The sequence below is a fragment of the Xenopus laevis genome, chromosome 7L (assembly GCF_017654675.1).
Source record: "Xenopus laevis strain J_2021 chromosome 7L, Xenopus_laevis_v10.1, whole genome shotgun sequence".
Taxonomy (NCBI): Eukaryota; Metazoa; Chordata; class Amphibia; order Anura; family Pipidae; genus Xenopus; species Xenopus laevis.
In genome coordinates, this window is record NC_054383.1 from 119641758 (window position 1) to 119661062 (window position 19305).

Consider the following 19305-nt stretch of genomic DNA (forward strand, 5'->3'; position numbering starts at 1 on the left):
AGTCCTGGATCATTGCTGCTATTGACAAGCTGAAACTTTAGGCTGGTGCAATTTGTTCAGTATATAAAATATGGCATTTTTAGCCATATGTATTTTTAGGGATTACTTCTCCTTTAATTAGAATGTAAGTATTTTGTTGTGTTCTATTATCCACTAGACAGTACATTTTGGGAGTGGGGGGCTTTTACCCTTTCTAAGGTGCGCGCTTGACACTCACATTACATTTTAACTTAAAGATTGTTAGCTTCATTGTAGTGAGCAGAATGTATATGTTGGGTGTTTACACACACACTGTTCTCTTTACAGTTCTACAGAATATGTTGGTGCTTTATAAATATGTGTTCATTGTAACTCTTGATTTGGCCCCACAATCTGTAAAATTCTAATAGCACAAACTGCTCTACATGTTAATTAACGATGTGCGGGCTGAGCCGATACCCATGGGTCGGACGGGTTTGGGCTGACCTCAGCACGCCATTTGTGGGTCGCAGGCGGTTTGGTGTTGAGCTTTTCTGCCTGCACTTCCCCCCCGTACTGCCTGACACTGCCAGCTTCCTGTTTTATAGGCTCACACTTGCCCCACCCCTTTTGTGACATTTTCTGCAGGTTGGGTCGGCATTGGCTCTATAAATAGAGGGGAGAAGGCGGGTGCAGGCGGGATCAGGTCGGGTGAGATGTGAGTTAAGTTTTCCTTGACCCGCACATCACTAATGTTAATGTATGAATCCTAACACAGCACATACACAGAGTTACCCATATATTTACAGATAAAAGATTGTGGTGACAATATTAATGACAGTGGTGGCACATGCCAGACACAAGAATCCCAGGCTAGTTTTATGAAAAGAAGGAAGGTCGTTAGTTAAAGGAAATGACATCATATCTTTGCCCTTACCCTACATGTTCTACATGTAATACATGAATCCTGACACAGCACATACATGGAATTACACACATATTTACATTATTTGCTTTCTACACACAACATGTAAGGTGGATGAAAATGGTGTTGTACAAAAAGTACAGTGAATGATGGTGTAGAGACAGATGAAGAGACAGGTTTTTGACAAATGTAGTATGAAACTAGGTGTCAGTGAGGGCTAGTTAGTAAGGGTAGCTGGCACCCCAACCAGGAGGAAGTGGCTTAGCAGCTGTGGCTCAGCCACAGTGAGGGAATAGTGTGTAGTTAGGACAGTGTGGACAACCCAGGCCAAGGTGATGGGAAATGGGAAAAAGAATACCCGGAAATGTCAGTGGGCATTGATGCGGTGTCGAACTGGCTGAAGCAGGGAGTCGACACAAAGGAAAGGCCTGCCAGGGTGAGGTGGAGGATCATAGGACGTATGATGGACTACCTGGCCGGTAGGTGGCACAAGTAAAAGGCCTTCCTCTGGGTTCGCAAGTCTGGTTTATGGTGGGGCAGATAAAAGACCTGTACGTTACAGAAAGATTGTGCAGAATCGATGTTGTGAGAATTTTTGAATGACGTTATAAACAATTAAAAGGTTTTTTTTTTTTATAGATTTTTGGTGTATTGTGCCTTTAAACTCGCTGAAGGGCCCTTACACATTATCATAAAACAGAAAGTTGGACCTACTTGTTGTAGCCTTGACAGATACAGCAGAACTTTCTATATTATCCTGTGTCACAGTATATACAGAGAATGAGTAGGTTACTCCCGCTTTCAGATCTTTCACTTCTGTACTGTTGGTGTTACTAGTCGTGTTTGAAACTGTGACACCATCAGACACCACCACGATCACATATGTATAAGTGCTGCTGTTGGTATCAGTAGGAAGGGCCCATGATAAATTCACTGAAGTTGTTGTTCGGCCTGTTACGGTCACATTTTTTACAGATGAGGGTTCTGGGAAATTAAAGATCAAAATTAAAATCAGTTATCAATCATCGTTTTATCTTCACATGATTATTTGTCCAGACAGAGTTGCTTTGCTCATAGGGGCCATTTTTCAAAACTTGTGGCTGGTCACGACTGCAAAATCACAAAACATAGTGGTTTGCATTATTTAATAAAAAGGGGTTAAAAAATGAAATAACACTAGCTGAAACCCCTTTTGATTAGGGGTGCACCGAATCCACTATTTTGGATTCGGCCGAACCCCCGAATCCTTTGCTAAAGATTCGACGAATACCGAACCGATTCCGAACCCTAATTTGCATATGCAAATTAGGGGTGGGAAGGGGAAACCATTTTTTTTAACTTCCTCGTTTTCTGACAAAAAGTGACGTGATTTCCCTCCCCGTCCCTAATTTGCATATGCAAATGAGGATTTGGTTCGGCTGGGCAGAAGGATTCGGCCGAATCTGAATCCTGCTGAAAAAGGCCGAATCCTGGCCGAGTCCGGAACCGAATCCTGGATTCGGTGCATCCCTACTTTTGATGCCCTAGAAGTCAATGAGAAGCCTATCTCAGAATTTTGGCAATTTTATTTTTCTGGGAAAATACGACAAACTTGTTTGCTCAATTGGTTTTAAACTGCCTGAAAATGCCAATTCAACAATTATTTAGATTGCTTTTATGTGACTGTACACAATTGTGCAGAAAACCATGGGAAGTCTCAGTGGAGATTTGTCACTATTTTATGCAATTTTTGTTTTTGCATAACTGCACAATATTTGATAAATGTGCCCCTTAGAGACATAGCTATAACGGCTTGGAAAATATTTTACTCCAAAAACATATTATATTAAAATATTAATCTGGAAAAATTGTGTTAAATAAGTCTCTGTTATCCTTACACTTGATTGAATCCTACATTTTTCAATCTTGAATCTATTAGAAAGTTCTGATGACACACTTATAAAGGTGCGCATATTTACATTTACAGAAAATTTTGGGAGTGGGGGGCTTTTACCCTTTCTAAGGTGCACATTTGACACTCACATTACATTTTAACTTAAAGATTGTTAGCTTCATTGTAGTGAGCAGAATGTATATGTTGGGTGTTTACACACACACTGTTCTCTTTACAGTTCTACAGAATATGTTGGTGTTTTATAAATATGTGTTCATAGTAACTCTTGATTTGGCCCTACAATCTGTAAAATTCTAATAGCACAAACTGCTCTACATGTTAATTAATGATGTGCGGGCTGAGCTGATACCCATGGGTCAGACGGGTTTGGGCTGACCTCAGCACGCCATTTGTGGGTCGCAGGCGGTTTAGTGTTGAGCTCTTCTGCCTGCACTTCCCCCCGTACTGCCTTACACTGCCAGCTTCCTGTTTTATAGGCTCACACTTGCCCCACCCCTTTTGTGACATCATCTGCAGGTTGGGTCAGCATTGGCTCTATAAATAAATGGGAGGAGGCGGGTGCAGGCGGGATCAGGTCGGGTGAGGTGTGGGTGTGAGTTTTCCTCGACCCGCACATCACTTATGTTAATATATGAATCCTAACACAGCACATACACAGAGTTACCCACATATTTACAGATCAGTGGTTACTAAAGGTGACAATATTAATGACAGTAGTGGCACATGCCAGACACAAGAATTCAAGGCTAATTTTATGGAAAGAAGGAAGGTCCTTAGTTAAAGGAAACAACATCATATCTTTGCCCTTACCCTACATGCTCTTCATGTAATACATGAATCCTGACACAACACATACATGGAATCACACACATATTTACATTATTTGCTTTCTACACACAACAATCACAAAACAAAAAGTTGGACCTACTTGTTGTGACCTTGACAGATACAGCAGAACTTTCTATATTATCCCATGTCACAGTATATACAGAGAATGAGTAGGTTACTCCCGCTTTCAGATCTTTCACTTCTGTACTGTTGGTGTTACTAGTCGTGTTCGAAACTGTGACACCATCAGACACCACCACGATCACATATGTATAAGTGCTGCTGTTGGTATCATTAGGAAGTGCCCATGATAAATTCACTGAGGTTGTTGTTCGACCTGTTACGGCCACATTTTGTACAGGTGAGGGTTCTGAGAAAGTAAAGATCAAAGTTAAAATCACTTATTAATCATTTTTTTATCTTCACATGATTATTTGTCCAGACAGAGTTGCTTAGCTCAAAACTTGTGGCTGGTCACGACTGCAAAATCACAAAACACAGTGGCAAGTCAGGAATCACAATTTTATTTCCTTGATTTTGCATTATTTAATATAAAGGGGTTAAAAAATGAAATACCACTTGCTGAAACCCCTTTTGATGCCCTAGAAATCAATGGGAAGAGTATCTCAGAATTTTAGCAATTTTATTTTTCTGGGAAAATGCAACAATCATGTTTGCTCAATTGGCTTTAAACTGCCTGAAAATGGCAATTCAACAATTATTTAAATTGCTTTTATGTGACTGTACACAATTGTGATTTATGAGTGGAATATATCAATTATCATTTAAAAATATGCACAAAATTGCAGAAAACCATGGGAAGCCTCAGTGGAGATTAGTCACTTTTATGTGCAATTTTTGTTTTTGCATAACTGCACATTATTTGATAATTGTGCCCCTTAGAGACATAGCTATAATGGTTGGAAAATATTTTACTCCGAAAACAAATAATAATCTGTGGGGGGCGTGGTCTGACCACTGATGTGAGCACACGCATTTTCAGGAGCTCGTCAAGTAACCCCGCAATCATCCTGATACATCTGCCATAACTAGTGATGGGCCAATTTATTAGACAGGCGCGAATTTGTACGATTCGCCGCCGTTGAATAGATTCACGAAACGGCCGCGAAAATTCACTGGCAAAAATTCGCCGGCGTCAAAAATGAGACACCGACGCCTTTTTGCAAATTCACTCATCACTAGCCATAACCTTAAAAAACGGAACCGGGAAGATCCACCTGGCGACCCCTGCTCCAGAGACACCTAATGGGGCAAACCAGAGCTCAAAAACGGGCTCCAGAAGCTGGGCCCGGCTGGAAAAATTTGCCCAGGAAACCTCCCAAGATGGCGGCTCCTCTGACCAAGAAGAGCCCAGCTCCAACTCGCCAACGGACACGGCTGAAACTGAGCCACTATCAATAACCTCGCAAAAGGGGGGCAAAGACACAGTACCTGCAGGCCCCACGCTACACTACGTGATGGCAGAAATCCATGTGGCTAATACCTCTTTGCATAACACTTATACAATCCAAAACAGAGGAAATCCACGTGGATCTATCTATAATCAAGGGCGACCTGCAAAAGCTAAGGGAACGCACGACAGAGGTGGAAACCCGTGTGAGTACTCTGGAGGATAACTGCCGTGACATACCAGAGCAACACAGAGAGATGCGTAAGATGCGCACAGATTGCCAGCGCAAGTCGGACGATCTGGAGAACCGACTGCGATGTAACAACTACTTACTGGGAAAGGGGTTAACTTGGGTGCCAAACTAGGTAGCTCTTTAGGCCTATATTAACCTGTAATTGAAATATATAACCTGAAAAATTGTTCTACACACCCTCTATTGTACATTTGTTTATTATCACGAAATTTAAAAACGCACGCATGCATATCTGCTCTGTCTTTTTCAATGTTCAATAAAACCCAATTTGAGCAAAAAAAAAAAAAAATACTGTAAGGGGCACATTTACTTAGCTCGAGTGAAGGAATAGAATAAAAAAAACTTTTCTAATTTCTAATGTTTTTTTTGGCTACTTCGACCATCGAATTGGCTACTTCAAACTTCGACTACGACTTTGAATCGAACGATTCAAACTAAAAATCGTTCGAATATTCGTCCATTTGATAGTCGAAGTACTGTCTCTTTAAAAAAAAATTCGACCCCCTACTTCGCCACCTAAAACCTACCGAACCTCAATGTTAGCTTATGGGGAAGGTCCCCACAGGCTTTCTAAGCTTCTTTTGGTCGAAGAAAAATCGTTTGATTGAAATCCTTCGAATCGTTCGATTTGAAGGATTTAATTATTCGGTTTAAAGATTTTTCCTTTGATCATTCAATCGAACGAATTGCGCTACATCCTTTGACTTCGATATTTGAAGTCGAAGGATTTAACTTCGACAGTCGAATATCGAGGGTTAATTAACCCTCGTTATTCGACCCTAAGTAAATCTGCCCCTAAGTCTCTGTTATCCTTACACTTGAATGAATCCTTCATGTCTCAGTCTTGAATCTGTTAGAAAGCTCTGATGACACACTTATAAAGGTGAAACAGTTTGTGCCATAGGCTACTAAAAATGCCTTAACCTTTAAACAAAACAGGGATTGTTTGTCCATATATTGCAATATATTCAAGCTGGCCAACTACGTCAAAGTCATCCCATATCTGGCCAGTCCTACACTTAAATTGCATCTGATTCATTAAGAATTCTATTGCTTCATTATACGTTTTATAAAGGGTTTAAGTTTTACCTGCAACTTACTTGCTGCTTTCAAAGCAAAACACTCAAACTTGGTTGCCCTTTTATTGGCCATTGGCAAGTTGAGTGTAGGCAGGTCTGGACTGGGAATCAAAATAGGCCCTGGCATTTCAGGTATACAGAGGCCCAAAAAGCCCCACCAGCCCAGTAATTAGTGACTGTCTATGGCAACTTACAGCTGCCCCTTTGGCATTTGCCAGAAACCACAGATAGCCAGTCCGGGCCTGAGTGTAGGAACTGGCCACAACGGGGATGACTTTGACGTAGTTGGCCAGCTTGAATATATTGCAATATATGGACACACAATCCCTGATTTGTCCAGAACAGATCACACACAGGGAGCATTTGGCAGGTAGGCAGAGTTGGGCACACACAGGGAGCATAGGGCAGGCAGAAAAGAGCAGGGAACAGTTTCCACTGATCAGGACCACTCTAGGATGTGCTACATACAGTGACACAGTGCTGGTGCCTCATTAGCATTTTGTAGAAAGTGTCCACAGGTGAACAATGTGGGCAGTTTCAGTGTGGGTCTCAGGTGTGAACAGTACAGGGATTTAGGGTATAAACAATAGAGGTGTCACAAGTGTGAACAATACAGGAGGATCACAGGTGTGAACAATACAGGGGATTAGTCTGAATTTGATTAAACAATGCAGGGGCCAGTAAATCTCTGTAGTTATACCTTTTAAAATTTACATATGGTAAGTAGACACAGGAGGGTCACACAAGGTGCACTAGATAGTACATTTTGGGAGTGGGGGGCTTTTACCCTTTCTAAGGTGCTCGCTTGACGCTCACATTACATTTTAAATTAAAGATTGTTAGCTTCATTGTAGTGAGCAGAATGTATATGTTGGGTGTTTACACACACACTCACTTCTATTTACAGTTCTACAGAATATGTTGGTGCTTTATAAATATGTGTTCATAGTAACTCTTGATTTGGCCCTACAATCTGTAAAATTCTAATAGCACAAACTGCTCTACATGTTAATTAATGATGTGCAGGCTGAGCTGATACCCATGGGTCAGACGGGTTTGGGCTGACCTCAGCAAGCCATTTGTGGGTCGCAGGTGGGTTTATGTTGAGCTCTTCTGCCTGCACTTCCACCCATACTGCCTTACACTGCCAGCTTCCTGTTTTATAGGCGTGTGCTTGCCCCACCCCTTTTGTGACATCATCGGCGGGTTGGGTCTGCATAGTTCTATAAATAGAGGGGAGGAGGCGGGTGCAGGCGGGATCAGGTCGGGTCAGGTGTGCATTGAGTTTTCCTTGACCCACACCTCACTAATGCTAATGTATAAATCCTAACACAGCACATACACAGAGTTACCCACATATTTACAGATCAGCGGTTACTAATGGTGACAACAGAGGTGACAACAGAGGTGGGCCAGGCTGGCTGGGCGCCCTAGGCAACCCAGCTGGCCAGCTCGCCCCCTCCTTCCCCTGTAGCTCGATGTGTGCTGACGCTGTCGCACGCATGAACGCTGATGCTGGTGTGCGCATGCGCGACGACGCTGGTGTGCGCATGCGCGACGACGCTGGTGTGCGCATGCGCGACGACGCTGGTGTGCGCATGCGCGACGACGCTGGTGTGCGCATGCGCAACAACACGATTGTGTGCATGCATGTCAACGATGGCACGCATAAGTGCTGTTAGAGGAGCTCAGCCAGGTCTAGGGGTAGGCAGAAGAGGTAGCTGCCCAGCGCCCCTCAATCGTTGCGCCCTAGGCAGCTGCTTCTTCTGTTTACCCCTAGTTCCGGCTCTCGGTGACAATATTATTGACAGTGGTGGCACATGCCAGACACAAGAATCCCAGGCTAGTTTTGTGGAAAGAAGGAAGTTCGATAGTTAAGGGAAATACATCATATGTTTGCCCTTACCCTACATGCTCTACATGTAATACATGAATCCTGACACAACACATACATGGAATCACACACACATTTACATTATTTGCTTTCTACACACAACAATCACAAAACAAAAAGTTGGACCTACTTGTTGTGACCTTGACAGATACAGCAGAACTTTCTATATTATCCCATGTCACAGTATATACAGAGAATGAGTAGGTTACTCCCGCTTTCAGATCTTTCACTTCTGTACTGTTGGTGTTACTAGTCGTGTTCGAAACTGTGACACCATCAGACACCACCACGATCACATATGTATAAGTGCTGCTGTTGGTATCAGTAGGAAGGGCCCATGATAAATTCACTGAAGTAGTTGTTCGGCCTGTTACGGCCACATTTTGTACAGATGAGGGTTCTGGAAAATTAAAGATCAAAGTTAAAATCAGTTATTAATCATTTTTTTATCTTCACACAGGGTCGGACTGGGCCGGCGGGATACTGGGTAAAATCCCGGTGGGCCCTCGACCCTTATGGCCCCCGCCAGCCCAGACCTGTTCCCCTGATCGGCTGGCCCCCAAAAAGAAATATGTGGCGACTCGGGCTGTGTGCCCATGCGCACGGATGGTGATCCAGAAAACCATGGGAAGTCTCAGTGGAGATTAGTCACTATTATATGCATTTTTTTTTTTTTTGCATAACTGCACATTATTTGATAAATGTGCCCCTTAGAGATATAGCTATAACGGCTTGGAAAATATTTTACTCCAAAAATAAATAAATAAATAAACTGTAAAAATTGTGTTAAAAAAGTCTCTGTTATCCTTATACTTGATTGAATCCTACATGTCTCAGTCTTGAATCTATTAGAAAGCTCTGATGACACACTTATAAAGGTGCGCATATTTACATTTAATTTCAGTGTAACGCCATCATTTCACAGCCTTATTTTGTTGCACCCAGTGTAACTCAAATTAAATGAGTGCATTTTCCATTCGGCAACACATGCTCACAAAATCATTCCACAATTTTATAGACACATCTAACAAGAGCCCCCTTCCATTTGATGAGGATAAATCAGTTTACAACCTGTTGCAATTGCTTTAGAGAGAGATTGCATGTACCACATAGTAAGTATTTTGTTTTGTTCTACTGTATTATCCACTAGACAGTACATTTTGGGAGTGGGGGGCTTTTACCCTTTCTAAGGTGCGCGTTTGACGCTCACATTACATTTTAACTTAAAGATTGTTAGCTTCATTGTAGTGAGCAGAATGTATATGTTGGGTGTATACACACACACTGTTCTCTTTACAGTTCTACAGAATATGTTGGTGCTTTATAAATATGTGTTCATTGTAACTCTTGATTTGGCCCTACAATCTGTAAAATTCTAATAACACAAACTGCTCTACATGTTAATTAATGATGTGCGGGCTGAGCCAATACCCATGGGTCGGACGGGTTTGGGCTGACCTCAGCACGCCATTTGTGGGTCGCAGGCGGTTTTGTGTTGAGCTTTTCTGCCTGCACTTCCCCCCGTACTGCCTGACACTGCCAGCTTCCTGTTTTATAGGCTCACACTTGCCCCACCCCTTTTGTGACATCATCTGCACGTTGGATCGGCATTGGCTCTATAAATAGAGGGGAGGAGGTGGGTGCAGGCGGGATCAGGTCGGGTGAGGTGTGGGTAGAGTTTTCCTCGACCCGCACATCACTTATGTTAATCTATGAATCCTAACACAGCACATACACAGAGTTACCCACATATTTACAGATCAGTGGTTACTAAAGGTGACAATATTAATGACAGTAGTGGCACATGCCAGACACAAGAATTCAAGGCTAATTTTATGGAAAGAAGGAAGTTCATTAGTTAAGGGAAATTACATCATATGTTTGCCCTCACCCTACACGCTCTACATGTAATACATGAATCCTGACACAGCACATACATAGAATTACACACATATTTACATTATTTGCTTTCTACACACAACAATCACAAAACAAAAAGTTGGACCTACTTGTTGTGACCTTGACAGATACAGCAGAACTTTTTATATTATCCCATGTCACAGTATATACAGAGAATGAGTAGGTTACTCCCGCTTTCAGATCTTTCACTTCTGTACTGTTGGTGTTACTAGTTGTGTTCAAAGCTGTGCCACCATCAGACACCACCACGATCTCATATGTATAAGTGCTGCTGTTGGTATCAGTAGGAAGGGCCCATGATAAATTCACTGAGGTTGTTGTTCGTCCTGTTATGGTCACATTTTGTACAGGTGAGGGTTCTGAGAAAGTAAAGATCAAAGTTAAAATCAGTTATTAATCATTGTTTTATCTTCACATGATTATTTGTCCAGACAGAGTTGCTTAGCTCATAGGGGCCATTTTTCAAAACTTGTGGCTGGTCACGACTGCAAAATCACAAAACATAGTGGAAAGTCAGGAATCACAATTTTAATTCCTTGATTTTGCATAATTTAATATAAAGGGGTTAAAAAAATGAAATACCACTAGCTGAAACCCCTTTTGATACCCTCGAAGTCAATGGAAATCTTATCCTCAGAATTTTGCCAATTGTACTTTTCTGGGAAAATGCGACAAACATGTTTGCTCAATTGGCTTTAAACTGCCTGGAAATGGCAATTCAACAATTATTTAGATTTCTGTTATGTGACTGTACACAATTGTGATTTATGACTGGAATACATAAATTATCATTTAAAAATGTGCACAAAATTGCAGAAAACCATGGGAAGTCTCAGTGGAGATTAGTCACTATTAGGTGTAGGGATGCACCGAATGCGGGATTCGGTTAGGGATTCGGCCTTTTTTAGCAAGATTCGGCCGAATCCTTCTGCCCGGCCGGACTGAATCCGAATCCTAATTTGCATATGCAAATTAGGGACGGGAGGGCAATTGCGTGAATTTTTGTCACAAAACAAGGAAGTAAAACATGTTTTCCCCTTCTCACCCGTAATTTGCATATGCAAATTAGGATTCGGTTCGGTATTTGGCCGAATCTTTTGCAACGGATTCGGAGGTTCGGCCGAATCCAAAATAGTGGATTCGGTGCATCCATTATTAGGTGCAATTTTTTTTTTTGTATAACTGCACATTATGTGATAAATGTGCCCCTCATAGACATAGCTATATCGGCTTGGAAAATATTTTACTCCAAAAAAAATAAAAATAATAAACTGTAAAAATTGTGTTAAATAAGTCTCTGTTGTTATCCTTACACTTGAATGAATCCTACATGTCTCAGTCTTGAATCTGTTAGAAAGCTCTGATGACACACTTATAAAGGTGCGCATATTTACATTTAATTTCAGAGTAACGCCATCAGACTTGTGCCATCATTTCACAGCCTTATTTTGTTGCACCCAGTGTAACTTAAATTAAATGAGTGAATTTTCCATTCGGCAACACATGCTCACAAAATCATTCCACAACTTTATAGACACATCTATCAAGAGCCCCCTTGCAAGGGTATCAAAGGGTTAATATTCCGTTGTCACCATGAAACCCGCTCTTTCCTCCAAGGATGGAAATCCACACCGATGGTAATAAAAACGTAGAATATTTATTGGAACACTTCAGTAGCATCCAATCAACTTTTGTACAGTCCAGATCACATTCACAATGTCAATCACTCCCTTTCTTGCAGAGCAGCTACTTCTTTGATAGTGAACCCCTCACACAGAGTCACAGGAGACACAGGAACATCCCTTTCCAGGGTCACTCACCTCCTGGTCCTAGCGGCTCGACGTATACGCTACGTCCCCCTGCCCTACTTCGGGTAGGAATTCCCTTTCTTTATGACGGAATTTATTGCAAGGGGAAGTTTTTAAATTCTAGCTCTACTTCTCATATTAAATTAATTCCAAAAGAGGGAAAGGATCCTTCTCTACCAGCTTCTTTTAGGCCAATTTCTTTAATTAATCTCGATTTTAAGATACTAACAAAGATAATAGCTGATAGGTTATCGCAGATATTACCCAGCATTATTTCTCCTCAACAGAATGGCTTTGTACGTACTCTGTTGAATGTTATCTATAAAGCTAAGAAATCGACGACTCCGTGTTCTTTATTAAGCTTAGATGCTGAAAAAGCTTTTGATAACGTTTCATGGGAATATCTTTCGGAATGTTGTGATCAATCTGGTTTTGAAGTGAAATTTATTGCTTTACTCAACTCTATTTATTCAAATCCTAAAGCGAGAATTGCTGTAGCTGGAGAACTTTCTGAAACTTTTGGTCTTTTTAGAGGTACTCATCAAGGTTGCCCTCTGTCCCCTCTTTTATTTAATATCTCTATGGAGCCTCTGATCAGATTTTTAGATTCTTCCGATATTTTGAAGGGGTTGAACATTGATGGTAAACATATTAAATCTTTAGCATATGCTGATGATCTTCTTTTGGTTGTTAGTAATCCTACTTTATCACTTAAAAATATCTTCACGTTTTTTGATAATTACAAAACATTTTCAGGATATATTATCAACTCTAGTAAAACTGATATATTGAATATTTGTAGTGTGATTCCACGACAATTAGTTACAGATCTTCAACTTAAACCACCTTCTGGTAAAATAAAATACCTTGGTATTTTCATCTCTACGGATCTTTATAAATTATATTCTTTAAATTACACTCCTTTAATTCAGAATATGAATGCCCTTAGCAAGAAATGGATTAATAGTCCACTAAATTTAATGGGAAGAGTGGCATTATTTAAAATGCTAATTTTTCCAAAGATTATATATCCCATCCTTAACTTACCCTTATTGTTAAAACATTCTGATATTCAAAAGTTAGACCGTATTTTGAGTAATTTTCTTTGGCAGAATAAAAAACCAAAAATCTCTTTAATGAGGTTGAGAAATTCTAAATTTTCAGGAGGACTTATGTTCCTAATTTTAGGAAATTTAATTTAGCATGAAATACTAGATACATCTTGGAGTGGTTATCTGGTAAGGAGAAATTTACTAATCTTGATCTTGAATTATTCTTAGATTCCAAAGAACATATTACATCCTCTCTTCATAAAATCTGGTCTGACCAACATATTGATATTAAAAAAAATCCTATCTACAGAGATACGGTCATTACATGGAAGATTTTGTGTAAACAGAATAACTTAAAGGAGAAGGAAAGCTACGGAGGCATTTTATTGCCAATAGATTAGCTGCAAAAGTGCAAGCTAGAATGCTATATTTATTCTGTAGAATGTTTTACCATACCTGAGTAAAAAGCTCTAGAAACTCTCTGTTTGTTTAGGATAGGAGCTGCAGTATTAACGTGGTGTGACATCATTTCCTGCCTGAGTCTCTCCCTGCTCTGGGCTCAGATTACAGTAGAGAAGGGGGAGGGGGAGAGGAGCAAACTGAGCATGCTCTTGCCCAGGGCAATGAGGTTTAAGCTGAAGGCAGGACGTCTGATACAGAAGCCCATGTGTACACAATAGAAGGAAAGAAATGCTGTGTTTCTTTTGACAGGGGACTCAGAGCAGCATTACTTTGAGGGTTTACTGGTATATTTAGGTGGACCTTTCTGATAAGGCTTACTTAGTTTTAACCTTTCCTTTTTCTTTCCCACTTTTTTTTAAAAGGTTTTCCTAAGAAACAAAGAAATCAGTTTTCTTATAAATGGAGAAAATTTGGTATATCCCAAATTAGGCATATTGAAGATCCAGATTAAGGTAATCCTTTTTCTTGGGAAGTAGTTAAAAGGTTATACAACTTTTCAGAAAGAGACAGATTAATCTATTCACAAATTAGACAAGGGTTTTCATTAATTGGAAGCAGAACTAGGTCACAATTGAGAAATAATCAGTTCTACGATTCAATATTGCAATTATCTGATGACCCTGGCCTTAATAGTATTCCTTTGATATCATCGCATTTACTTAGTAAATTTTCCAGGGTTAATGATCCATTTGTCAATTCATCAGCCAAATGGACTTCCTTTCTGGAAACTAGTATAACATCTGAAGACCTTTTGAGGTCCTACCAAAATTTTAGGAAATATGTAAATTCTGAGGGATGGAGAGATCAACATTATAGGTTTACTCATCTTGGATATGGAATACTATTCTTAGAACTCTATGGATTCTCGAAAGGTTTCCTATTGTCCTAAGTGTAGAGAGCAAAATGTTGATTTTTTTCATTATATATGGTCGTGCCCATTTATTAAACAGTTTTGGGACTATGTTACATGCTTTATTAAAAAGTCTATTGAGTTAGATATTGTATTAAATCCACATTTTGCTTTATTGGGTATGAAAGACTCCTTTTTGGTGGCAAATAATATTTCATCAACAAATTTTCCAGCTGAAATATTTGATTATTGCTGGTTAGTCCTGGCAGCTTCCCGGAAATCTATTTTCTTGTGTTGGATTAGGGATGATTCTCCAAAGTTGAAAGATGTACTTTCATATTTATATAATTTATGTATCCAAGAGGTCATTAGACATAGAGTGGTTGAATTATTTCAGAGGAATAGGATTGAAAGTAGATGGTCTTTTTATATTGCAACTCTTGATGATGCTAAAAGAAAATTCATTCATAAACTAATGGGGAAAGATGACTGAAAACTAGTGATATTATTTTAAGGCTAAGCCCTTTCACAAAATGCAATGTTTTCCTTATTTAAATCTTCTTGATTGAGTCTTAAATTTTACTTTGTAAAGCTTGAGCTATATGGAAAGTACAGGTCTATTTATATTTGTATTTAAATTTGTATTTGTTTTAACATTTTCTTGTTCTAATGTGTATGGTTTATATTGTAAAAATTCTTTTTGAATTACATATACATGATTCTGCATAGCCAGACGCTTGCAATTATCAAAAAGATATGTCAATTATTTATATTTTATTGCAAACTCAATAAAAAGAATTTGAAAAGAAAAGGAATTCCCTTTCACCTTCTGGTCCTACCAGTCTGGCATACGTCCTATGCCCCTCTGGCCTACTTCAGATAGGAATTACTTTGCTTTACTTCAGGATGTCCGTGTCCCCTAACACTGCTGCCCTCACTGGCAAAGCCTTGGCTCCTAAGCCGCTATGTCCTCGTTGTGGTCTTGGCTACCCATTCTAGTGATCATCTAACTATCTGAAGTACCTAGTACTTACACTTGTAGCCCTAACACTATCTATTTCCGGCTGTGTCCATCAACAAACCATGAATGTGGTTTCCCTTTTTATACCTTCCTCAATTAACCATCCCTTTCACATTTATCTTGCATGTGCTGCTCTTACCTTGTGCATGTGCCTTTCCCTAGGTAACCTCATGAAACCTCCTAGCTTTACTAGTTTGACCCCAATGCCACCTTGTGGCGATTTTTGCACATTGCAGCTTCAAATAACCATTTAACATTTTCAATCATTTTAATATTTTACAGCATTCAAACATTCACTTAACACATACAATATACATAAACCCAATCACCTTCTTACACCCTTCCATTTGATGAGGATAAATCAGTTTACAACCTGTTGCAATTGCTTTAGAGAGAGATTGCATGTACCACTTAGTAAGTATTTTGTTTTGTTCTACTGTATTATCCACTAGACAGTACATTTTGGGAGTGGGGGGCTTTTACCCTTTCTAAGGTGCGCGTTTGACAACGCTCACATTACATTTTAACTTAAAGATTGTTAGCTTCCTTGTAGTGAGCAGAATGTATATGTTGGGTGTATACACACACACTGTTCTCTTTACAGTTCTACAGAATATGTTGGTGCTTTATAAATATGTGTTCATTGTAACTCTTGATTTGGCCCTACAATCTGTAAAATTCTAATAGCACAAACTGCTCTACATGTTAATTAATGATGTGCGGGCTGAGCTGATACCCATGGGTCAGACGGGTTTGGGCTGACCTCAGCAAGCCATTTGTGGGTCGCAGGTGGTTTTGGTGTTGAGCTCTTCTGCCTGCACTTCCCCCCGTACTGCCTTACACTGCCAGCTTCCTGTTTTATAGGCTCACACTTGCCCCACCCCTTTTGTTACATCATCTGCGGGCATTGGCTCTATAAATAGAGGGGAGAAGGCGGGTGCAGGCGGGATCAGGTCGGGTGAGGTGTGGGTAGAGTTTTCCTCGACCCGCACATCACTTATGTTAATATATGAATCCTAACACAGCACATACACAGTTACCCACATATTTACAGATCAGTGGTTACTAAAGGTGACAATATTAATGACAGTAGTGGCACATGCCAGACACAAGAATTCAAGGCTAATTTTATGGAAAGAAGGAAGTTCATTAGTTAAGGGAAATTACATCATATCTTTGCGCTCATCCTACATGCTGTACATGTAATACATGAATCCTGACACAACACATACATGGAATCACACACATATTTACATTATTTGCTTTCTACACACAAACAATAATAAAACAAAAAGTTGGACCTACTTGTTGTGGCCTTGACAGATACAGCAGAACTTTCTATTTTATCCCATGTCACAGTATATACAGAGAATGAGTAGGTTACTCCCGCTTTCAGATCTTTCACTTCTGTACTGTTGGTGTTACTAGTCGTGTTCGAAACTGTGACACCATCAGACACCACCACGATCACATATGTATAAGTGCTGCTGTTGGTATCAGTAGGAAGGGCCCATGATAAATTCACTGAAGTTGTTGTTCGACCTGTTACGGCCACATTTTGTACAGGTGAGGGTTCTGAGAAAGTAAAGATCAAAGTTAAAATCAGTTATTAATCATCGTTTTATCTTCACATGATTATTTGTCCAGACAGAGTTGCTTAGCCCATAGGGGCTATTTTTTAAAACTTGAGGCTGGTCACGACTGCAAAATCACAAAACATAGTGGAAAGTCAGGAATCACAAATTTAATTCCTTGATTTTGCATAATTTAATACAAAGGGGTTAAAAAAAATGAAATACCACTAGCTGAAACCCCTTTTGATACCCTCGAAGTCAATGGAAAGCTTATCCTCAGAATTTTAGCAATTGTATTTTTCTGGGAAAATGTGACAAACATGTTTGCTCAATTGGCTTTAAACTGCCTGGAAATGGCAATTCAACAATTATTTAGATTGATTTTATGTGACTGTACACAATTGTGATTTATGACTGGAATACATAAATTATCATTTAAAAATATGCACAAAATTGCAGAAAACCATAGTAAGTCTCAGTGGAGATTAGTCACTATTATATGCAATTTTTGTTTTTGCATAACTGCACATGATTTGATAAATGTGCCCATCATAGGCATAGCTATATCGGCTTGGAAAATATTTTACTCCAAAAAAAAGAAATAATAAACTGTAAAAATTGTGTTAAATAAGTCTCTGTTGTTATCCTTACACTTGAATGATTTCTACATGTCTTAGTCTTGAATCTGTTAGAAAGCTCTGATGACTCACTTACAGATGCAGCCACTTTGGTTTGTCTGTTTGACACAGAATAACTAAACACAGATATCCCATTTATCTCATTTAACACAGAAAACTGTGTCACAACAACCCATCTAATTAAAGCATTCACCATTGTGAACAATGGAGCTTTGGTATGCTAATGAAAAGGTTAAATGCATTAAATGAGTTAAGATGACTTAAGATAACACAGTTTCTTCAATTACCCCTGAGTCATGACGCATTTAACTCACAAATCCAAGTGGCTTCATCTGTATAAAGGTGCGCATATTTACATTTAATTTCAGAGTAACGCCATCAGACTAGTGCCATCATTTCACAGCCTTATTTTGTTGCACCCAGTGTAACTCAAATTAAGTGAGTGCATTTTCCATTCGGCAACACATGCTCACAAAATCATTCCACAACTTTATAGACACATCTAACAATAACAATCCTAACATACATACATATACAGTATGTTAATTAATGATGTGCAGGCTGAGCCAATACCCATGGGTCGGACGGGTTTGGGCTGACCTCAGCACGCCATTTGTGGGTCGCAGGCGGTTTGGTGTTGAGCTCTTCTGCCTGCACTTCCCCCCGTACTGCCTTACACTGCCAGCTTCCTGTTTTATAGGCTCACACTTGCCCACCCCTTTTGTGACATCATCTGCGGGTTGGGTTGCCATTGCTCTATAAATAGAGGGGAGGAGGCGGGTGCAGGCGGGATCAGGTCGGGTGAGGTGTGGGTTGAGTTTTCCTCGACCCGCACATCCAGAGCCGGGCCAACCCGGCCAGGCGCCCTAGGCAGCCTGGCGGGCCAAGGCGCAGGCTCTGCGCGCGCTTGACTGTGCATGCGCTCCAGTGCGCATGCGCAAAATGTGCGCGCGCATGCGCAGAAGCGCATTTACGCCAGCGCCAGTCGAGGAGAGATGGGACCGGACACGGGGTAGGCGACAGAGCAGGTACTAGCCTAGCGCCCCCTCAGCTTTGCGCCCTAGGCACGTGCCTACTCTGCCTACCCCTAGTTCCGGCCCTGCGCACATCACTTATCTTAATGTATGAATCCTAACACAGCACATACACAGAGTTACCCACATATTTACAGATCAGTGGTTACTAAAGGTGACAATATTAATGACAGTGGTGGCACATGCCAGACACAAGAATTCAAGGCTAATTTTATGGAAAGAAGGAAGTTCATTAGTTAAGGGAAATTACATCATATGTTTGCCCTTACCCTACACGCTCTACATGTAATACATGAATCCTGACACAACACATACATAGAATTACACACATATTTACATTATTTGCTTTCTACACACAACAATCACAAAACAAAAAGTTGGACCTACTTGTTGTGGCCTTGACAGATACAGCAGAACTTTCTATTTTATCCCATGTCACAGTATATACAGAGAATGAGTAGGTTACTCCCGCTTTCAGATCTTTCACTTCTGTACTGTTGGTGTTACTAGTCGTGTTCAAAACTGTGACACCATCAGACACCACCACGATCACATATGTATAATTGCTGCTGTTGGTATCAGTAGGAAGGGCCCATGATAAATTCACTGAAGTAGTTGTTTGGCCTGTTACGGTCACATTTTGTACAGGTGAGGGTTCTGAGAAAGTAAAGATCAAAGTTAAAATCAGTTATTAATCATCTTTT

At 40.2% G+C, this 19305-nt stretch overlaps 1 protein-coding gene across 9 annotated transcripts in view; it reads right to left on the bottom strand.

The window, feature by feature from the left end:
- Window positions 1-19305, bottom strand: part of ptprh.L (protein tyrosine phosphatase, receptor type H L homeolog) — a 118894-nt gene that overhangs the window by 22691 nt on the left and 76898 nt on the right. For 2 of the 9 annotated variants that reach the window (XM_041569628.1, XM_041569626.1), the window contains 6 exons: window positions 18989-19258; window positions 16661-16930; window positions 10252-10521; window positions 8373-8642; window positions 3706-3975; window positions 1598-1867 (listed from right to left, as the gene is read on the bottom strand). In XM_041569628.1, coding sequence (XP_041425562.1) covers window positions 1598-1867; window positions 3706-3975; window positions 8373-8642; window positions 10252-10521; window positions 16661-16930; window positions 18989-19258 — 1620 coding nt within the window. The remainder of the gene's footprint in view (window positions 1-1597; window positions 1868-3705; window positions 3976-8372; window positions 8643-10251; window positions 10522-16660; window positions 16931-18988; window positions 19259-19305) is intronic. The other 7 variants (XM_041569629.1, XM_018226381.2, XM_041569630.1 and 4 more) reach the window with 6 other exon arrangements.